The 8,357-nt window shown below is 40.7% G+C and overlaps 1 protein-coding gene across 1 annotated transcript in view; it reads right to left on the bottom strand.

The window, feature by feature from the left end:
* Positions 1–6,630, bottom strand: part of Apmap (adipocyte plasma membrane associated protein) — a 40,934-nt gene extending 34,304 nt beyond the window's left edge. The window contains exon 1 of the mRNA XM_027920868.2: positions 6,460–6,630. Coding sequence (XP_027776669.2) covers positions 6,460–6,551 — 92 coding nt within the window. The 5' untranslated portion in view covers positions 6,552–6,630. The remainder of the gene's footprint in view (positions 1–6,459) is intronic.
* Positions 6,631–8,357: the final 1,727 nt, after the last annotated feature.

Genomic DNA, 8,357 nt, shown 5'->3' with positions numbered 1-8,357 from the left:
CTGACTTGTGGGAAGCAGAGTGTTAGAAATGTAGACATAAAGGCACTGCTGATGAGGGCCGAGAAGGATGTTGAGAATGTGCAGGAAAGGGAGAAAAGCAAAATTACTTGTATGACAGTAGAACCTTGTAATACAGTGGTAGAAAGCTAGGCCAAATGTTGACCTGCACAAAAGCTGAACTTGTAAATGATGAGGCTGGACACTGAGCTGAGGACATTTCTGAGCAGTATTGAAGGTATAACCTGGCTTCTCCTTACTGCTTTTGCTTCCAGAGCAGGTCAGGCATAAATGGCAGAACTAACGACTTTTTTCCCCCTTTGACATTTCTCATCTGTCCTTCTGAAAACCTATGAAACTCTGTCCCAAACTTCCTTCTCTTTGCTCACATAAGGTTCAGTCAGAATCCACACCCTGAATCCCTAGGCAGGTAAAATGTCCAGTCAACAGTCCTTACCCCTTTCACTAGGTGGAAAAATAGGTGGCCCAGATACTGCAAACCCAAATAAAATGCCACAAACCTAATCAAGGAGAGGCCATGAGAACTCAGATTGCTGGAAAATACAGGCAGTCAGTAAGGGAAAAGTCAGGTTGCCCCCGCTCCGCCAATCCTGTGTCCAAACCCCAGAGTCATACAACCTTCTTCTAATGCAACTGAGTCATACCAATAAGGACACGTGAAAATGCCCAATTAGCACAGATCAACTAAGACCAGACAGACTGACAGGAGGCTAACACAACCTAAGAGGTCTGCAACAGGGAGAAGAATAAGAGCCATCAAAAGAGGAAAGACAAAAACAGTAAAAATAAGAATATGCCATGCAATGTGCTTTATGTGGGTAACTAGGCAGAACTTTGTATCTCCCTGCTTTACTAATGAGGGAACACATGGGGAAAGCCTCCAGGGGCTTACCCGTGGACCACTGCAAGAACTGGAAGAGCACCAGTGAGAGCCAGCTCCAACTCTAGGTCTATGTCATCATCGGCAACACTGTCTGCCAAGGACAAGAGGAGAAGGTAGACCTACAGCCCACTGAATGGGGATTTGAAAACTTTGGACGCTTACTGCAATGTGCCTATTCTAGATACTTCAGATCAATGGAATCACACAATACATGGCCTTTTGCAACCTGACTTCTTTCACTCAGCGTAACATCTTCCAGGTTCATCCAAGTTGCAGAATATAATCAGTACACTGTTTCTTTTACTAGTGGAAGAATATTCTGTTGTATGGATATACCAAAATTTCTTTATCCAGTTATCCACTGAAAGACATCTGAGTACAAAGGAGAAGTGGCTTCTTCCCCTGAGTGCAACCTAGTGATTACTTAATAAGTACAAAAGGTTTTACTGGGTGATGAAAGTTTTGAAACTAGATAGAGCTGGTAGTTTCCCAATGTTGTGAATACACTAAATATCACTGAATTGTACAGTTTAAAATGATTAACTGTATATCAATTTTACCCTAATTGATAAAAAAAATAGTTGAGTAATCAAAATATTCCAAACTTAGATGGTGATAACTGTTAGAAAATTCTGTGATTATACTAAAAATAAAAACACAAAATTGGATATTTTAAATGTGTGAAATTTGTAATATATGAATTACTTCTCAATTTTAAAAAATGTTTTTTAAAAAGTCAATGACGTTTCTATGCGAAGTGCCACACCAGAGGCTGGAACATTATAACTGCAGTGATTTTCTTGAAGTGGCCTAAAGTTTTTTAACACAATGGAAATAACAAAGTATCCATACAATAAAGTGGGGCTGGTTATGAACACAATGGCAAAACGGCTTTTGATAGAGTGGTTCTTTTAAAAGCAGAGTCCAAAACTTGAGGCAAACACAGTTGTAGTTTGGGGGATTTTAAATATCCCCCAAAGCTCATATGTTGAAGGCTTGGTCCGCAATGTTCAGAGGTGGGGCCTTTGGGAGGTGATTGGAGCATGAGTTCATGAACGGATGAATCTACTTATGGACTCAAGCTTAATGAATTTGAGGAAAGGAGCTTTGTTATAAAAGTGAGCTCTCTCTCTTTACTTCCCAGCCATGAGATGGTCAGCTTTCCTACACCACATGCTTCTGCCATGATATTCTGCCCAGTCACAGGCCCCAAAGCAAATGAACCACACAATCATGAATTGAAACCACAAGCCAAAATAAACCTTTCCTCCTCCTTTAAGTTGATTACCTCAGTTATTATGTCACAGCAAAAGAAAACTGACTAACACAAACACTTTCAAAGGTGCATAGGGAAAATGTGTGGCTGTTGGCTGTAAGTATTGACCTCAAAGACATTCTATACAGAATCTAACAGGATATTCCTGTCTTTTAAAGGAAACTGATATAAGTATTCCTCCCATCCTAGCCTTTCAAGGGAAACCACAATGTGTAATCTTTCATCTTATAGCTATCATTAACATTAAAATCATTATCATTATCATTAAAATAACAACAAATAATGACAATCCAACCAAAGTGCAACTTTTCCCCCTCACCTAACAAAAGAGATTCTTCTCATTTGTCTCAGATTCATAATACTTCTCCTTTACTACACTGAACTTTATATGTTTTTAAAGGAGTTGTGGGAGTTTGCCAGGGATTGAACCCAGGGTATCCAACCCCTGAACCTTGCATTTTAAAAAAATCTTAATGTAATAATCTGATTATGACACCTGCTTAAGCATCTTGTTGGCCCTTCAAATAATGATAAAAGGCTCAATTATGTCCAAAACAAAAAGTCTAGCCAGGATTGAAAATGACAGTGCCTATAGCTAGAAAGATGGTCAAAATTCCAGGGACAATGACATGTGTCCCATATTGCCTATCCTTATCAGGTATCCAGCAGCGACACCCCTTACATTTACAGAGTATAAAAAGCAGAAGAATTTAGAGTTCACTGTCTAGTGCTCCCAAAGGCAGCAGCCCCTGGATGGCCTACATCAAAATAATTTGGGCAGCCTTATGCAAGACTTAAACATTCTAGTTGGGAGGTCTACAGGTTGAGAGCCCCTTTTTTCCTATCAATTGTTCTTGCCGTGTTGCTGGCCACCACTAACCTTATCCAACTCCTTTCCCAATGAAAGTTCATCAACACCTCCTCACCCCTACTCAATCATCATCCAACCTCTACTAGAAAGGTGTATGGCCAAGTTTTATAAACAATAGCCTCAAAATAAATAAAAGTACTTGAGCAGCATTATCCATTGCTGATGGAACACAGTAGCCATTAGCCATGTATATATATTACTGAGCATTTGAAATGGAGCTAGCTTGTTAAAAAAAATGAGGCAAACATGGCTCCTGTAACCGTCCTATTCCTGCTCTGGGCAATGCACTTATTGTAGTCCTAGGTTCACAATTTCCCCAGTTTTTCTCCATGTTTCCCTTTGACTCTGTGCCCACATTATTGTAATTCGGACACTAACTTACTACTGTCCATTTTCACTGACAAAGCATCATACATCCCTGCTTGTGCTGACACATCCAGGAAGGCTGGCAACTTACTTCCCAGCTGCAGTCTGAGAAATCAATTTGTTTATCCCATTCTCTCAAGAAGAGCCTGAAGCAATGCTCACCTCCTTGAGGACACATGCACCCTGGAATTTTCTACAGTCTCTAAGGCAAGAGCATAATCACAATGATGCAACATGTTTTCACAGTGACTGCTAGCCTAGCCACAGTTTACAAAATCCTCTGTAAATTTCACCAGCCAAATCTGAAAGGTGTTCTCTAACTCAGCAGCCCAGACATCAGTGCCTTTAATTGTGAACTGAAGTCTTGATGTGTAGAGAGGCCAAAAAAATAGCATGTGGTTGTTTGTTTGTTTGTTTATTTTTGTGGAAAACCTGTTCATCCCCAATCCATAAGGTCCCAGCAATTTTGAATGTCAAGGTAATCCCTGGAACCTGAGAAAGTCAAAGAGTAACAAGTGCAATCTTTTTAAATGACTGCACCTTGAATTTGCTCATTTTTCACATCCCTTTAAATTAGATCTTCTGGAATCAGCATTTTTCCTTGAAAAAAAAAATAAGAAGTTAAGAGACAAGTTAAAAGAATCATTTGGAAAATACACACACAGGCAGAACTAAATGAAAACTTCAGATTCCTGACTATTGTTGAATTCACAAATTTATGACGGCCCCATCTGTTCCTTTACATTGCTTCCCTACTCTTCAGTCTTCAAATGGAAAGAAGAGACTTATAATTATTTTTTTAAAAAAGCAGACACTTGTAATTAGCCTAAAAGCCTACAGGAGTTTATTGAAAAACAGATGTTAAATTCTCAATGTACTCATTCTTCACTCCTAAACATTTATATTAAACAGTACTCTTCCTAGGCAGAACTGTATTCCTAAAGAGAAGGAATACTTTCAAAGTGTGCAATTATTCTTTCAATAAAGTTTCTATAGCATGTGGGGAAACTGATGCCAAATAATACTTATAAAAAAGCTTGCACTGGTATGTTAAGTGCTTAGCTCATTTATGTTCCACACTGAATAAAAGGATTTAAAAATCAAATTCTCCTTATAGCTCACAAACAGAAATTCAAGAGCTTTGACACAAAAATCTTATTTCCAAAGCATATTCTTAAAATGTGCTTTTCAATCACAGTCTAACAGCCAGTTTCATCCTCTTCATTCACTTTCATTTCTCCTGTAACTTTATATAAATCATCTCACTCAAACTTCAATGACCTCATCAGCAAAACAGAACAAATGCTACCTTTCAGGCCAAGATCTAAGAAACCTATATTGTCCCTTTTTCTATCATTAATGTCTTCCAAGATTTTATTTTGTAACGTTTATTCTAAGTTTTATGTCCTACTTTTATTCAGATTTCTTTATTTCACCCACCATACACAAGACTTTCCTGACGTATGTTAAAACCCTCAACAGGTTATCAAGAGGATAATTAGACAAACTACTAGAAATGACCCCAAAAGAAATGAAAAATATATAACTGCAGATAAAAAAATATGAAAATTAGCTATAATGTCATAATAATAAATGTAGAAAGAAAGGATGGTGACAAAAACTCACTTTGAAAGAAACCATTATAGATATACAGTCAAGGGATCAATAAATAAAAGAGAGATAAAAATATAGGAAAATAAGAACAATTGTTCATGGCCATCAAGAAAATATCTTAAACACAGATGTAAAAGGCATACTGGAAAAGATCAGGTGGCAGAAGATGACTTTAGAACATATAATTCACCTTGTCATTAAGGAAGAAATCCCCCACAGAGAATCTGAACAAACAATTTAATTAAGTCTGCCCCTCTGCTCTGGGGTCAGGAATGTCAGAGCAGCCATCCTAAGGGTTGGGCCCATTAAAAAAGTGCCCTAGAGTACTGTATGCCCACTTTTCATTTCAACACACTGCACCTCATCAGAGCCAACTGCTCTTTCATTTCTCGTGTAAAAGTGCCTTATTTTCATAGTTTTTGTAGTAAAGCTTGACCAATGCTTGCATGTCCATTCTAAAAAACTCATCAGTCATCAGCAGCCAATTAATTTATAATATCCCCAGCAAGCAGGGCAACAAACTTGTCCTAGTTATAGCATTGAAAGTACTTGGAAACCCGAGGGAAAGGCAACCCAGAATGGGTTGAACAACTTGGTCTATGGAGTCTCTTGTTTCTCCCTAGAAATTAAAAATTATAAAATCATGAAGCTCAGGACATAAAACTGAAAAGTGAATTTTAAGTATTCATACCAAATGCTATGTTTAAGGATCATGCTTCAGCTCACAAAACACAACATACTCAAATTCTGGAAAATCAGAAAAGGAATAAAAACACGAAGCCTGAGATTTTTTTAGGGATCAGCAACTACAGTTTCCTTTGCTTTTCCATCCCCATCAGGAAAACTTGCAAGGCTGAATTCCCATCAAAAAAAAAAAAAAAAGCCTATAATATAACTTCTTGTATAGGAGAACCGCAGTTCATGCAGCGCGTGATGGGGGACAGGTGCAGAAGAGCAGGTGTAGAAGGCAACTCTTCTCTGGATCACGAAATGGAACTCCAGCATCTTTTCAGATTTTCCTTGGGGAAAATGGGTGCAAAGGAACAGAAAGACGCAGGGCCGTGACCGGATGGCTGTCAGGTGAGCTAGCAAGAAAGACAGCACGAACGGGCGAATGAAATGAAGGAAAGAGAGGATGCAGCCTCTTTGGAGATCGGGGCAAAAAGGGACAGGTGCTGCGCGAGGACCCGGAGAGTCGACTGGGCGCACGTTGCACCTGAAGCCTGAAGGAACTAGCACCTGCATCCGTTTTGTCGGAGCCTCTTTCCTCCTCTCTAAAACGAGTTTTGCGTGGGGATTAAATCAGAGTTCCTGCAATGTGCTTAGCATAGCATTTACGCGGTCGCGGTTATAGCAGTCGCTGTTGCCCAGGAGGGTCACCCCGGTCCTCTCTGCCCCGGTTCTCGCTCCAGGTCTAGAGGTCCGGCCTACCTGCCGTCCTTAGCCTCCGGAGCCGGGCCATCATCCGTGACTACCTGCGGCCGCAGAGGCCGGCGCTGCCGCAGCCCGTCCGCCTCGCTCATGATACGGCCGCAACACCTCGTCCACTGCCACCCGTCGCACTAAGGCAGCTCCGGCTCAGAGGCCAGCTCGCTCCGCCCCTTGGCCCCGGCCCCGTAGTCCCCGCCCGGTGGCTCACGGAAATGACGTAAGTCCGACGACCAATCCGGCCGCCAGAGGAGGCTTAGCTCTTTGGCTCTTGGCGTGTTTTCGAGCTGTCAGCGCGCGGGGCCCGGCGCACTACAGAGGCCTGTGGAGACTTTGACCCGCCTTGGTCTCTGCGACCCTGGACGCTGGGGGCCGAAATCGTCCCGCCCGGACCAGCCGTAGCGCTTTCCGCCTTCCCTTCAACTAGTTTCTGACCGTGAGGCCACACTAATAATTTCTATGCACTTGGGCAAGTGCTGGACTGAAGTGTTGGCGGGTTTTGTCCGAATGGAGGATGACACTGTTTATTAAACGACAAAGATTGGGGTCTTACAGGCAGCGTAAAAGACAACGTGTTCATGTGCTTGGAGAGCAATAACCCCTGAAAATTATTTCATCTTTTCTGATCTGGTTAATGGGAAAATCTAGACTAGAAAATGTTTTTCTTTGGTTAATATCAGATATTGGTTGTTAGGTATTCTTGTGAAGGTTACAACCGATAATTGATAAAGGTTCTATAAGGGTTACCCTTGAGGCAGAGTACAAATAGAAATTAGTGCTAATTACAAAGAAAACATGAAACATCATTTAATTTATCCACAGTGCATTCCTAGGTATTGAAAGATGATGTTGAGCAAGCCACAGATAAGGTCCCTCCCTAATAGAAATTAAACTAATGGGACAGATGACTTTAATCAGGTTATTAAAATAAGTGCAAATTTTTAAACATAGTAATTGCTTTAAAGGAGATGACTTTGATCTTGTGAAAGTATTTGACAGGTGAAGAGATTAAAAAATGAATAGAATTTGGAGGGAAAAACAGGGTGAGGGATTTTCAAACAGTGGGAACCAAGTCTTGTTAACAAGTGCACTAGGAACCCGTCTCTGGGAAAACATGTTCAAAATTAGGCGTGGAGCCTTTCCTGAAACAAACATGACATTTTCCTTTTCAGCACTAGGTGACACTAGAATTCCATGTGAATGTTCAGTATTCATTCAGAGTTAGAGCAAGCTTGTGGGAAGTGAAGAGTTCTTAACACAAATTCCATTTGGTAGAGATCCCAGACATTGGCAGCATTTTACTTCATTCCATGTCATCAAAAGCAGCCAGTAGAGTTAATATGTCAGGGATGGTGTTTTAACAAAGTGCTATATGATCTGATCCCTTCCTCCTGTTTAGATTATCCTTCCTGCCCTGCATTCCCTGGTGCACACACTCAGAATTCCCTGCCACTCTTCACTTATTATTTATTCTTCCTTGTCATACATATTTTTTCACCTCCCCAGGCTACCATTCTTATCATTCAGAGCCCACTTCACATATCATTGTTGAAGATCCTTACCCCAATTTCCCAAGTAAACATCATCCTTTTTGTTTTCAAAGTACTTTGAACATGCCCTGACTATAGCCATAAGCCTACTGCATTGAAGTTATTTGTATTCCACACACAGTGTTAAAGTCCACTGACCATAAACAACCAGGAACACATCCACCAAAAAAAATTAATAATAAGTTGGGTTTATTGAACATGCAGTGGCAAAGAAATGCATCAGAGGACTGGGGGGATTCTCAAAAGTGGGGTACTCATGGGGCTTCAGGGCTTGACTTAGCATAGTCTTGGTAGCATTCATAAACTAGGAGAGTGAATGGAGGAGCCCAAGGTCTTATCTCTGGAACACAT

The sequence above is a fragment of the Marmota flaviventris genome, chromosome 2, assembly GCF_047511675.1.
Source record: "Marmota flaviventris isolate mMarFla1 chromosome 2, mMarFla1.hap1, whole genome shotgun sequence".
Lineage (NCBI taxonomy): Eukaryota > Metazoa > Chordata > Mammalia > Rodentia > Sciuridae > Marmota > Marmota flaviventris.
This window is presented reverse-complemented; position numbering and strand designations above follow the sequence as displayed.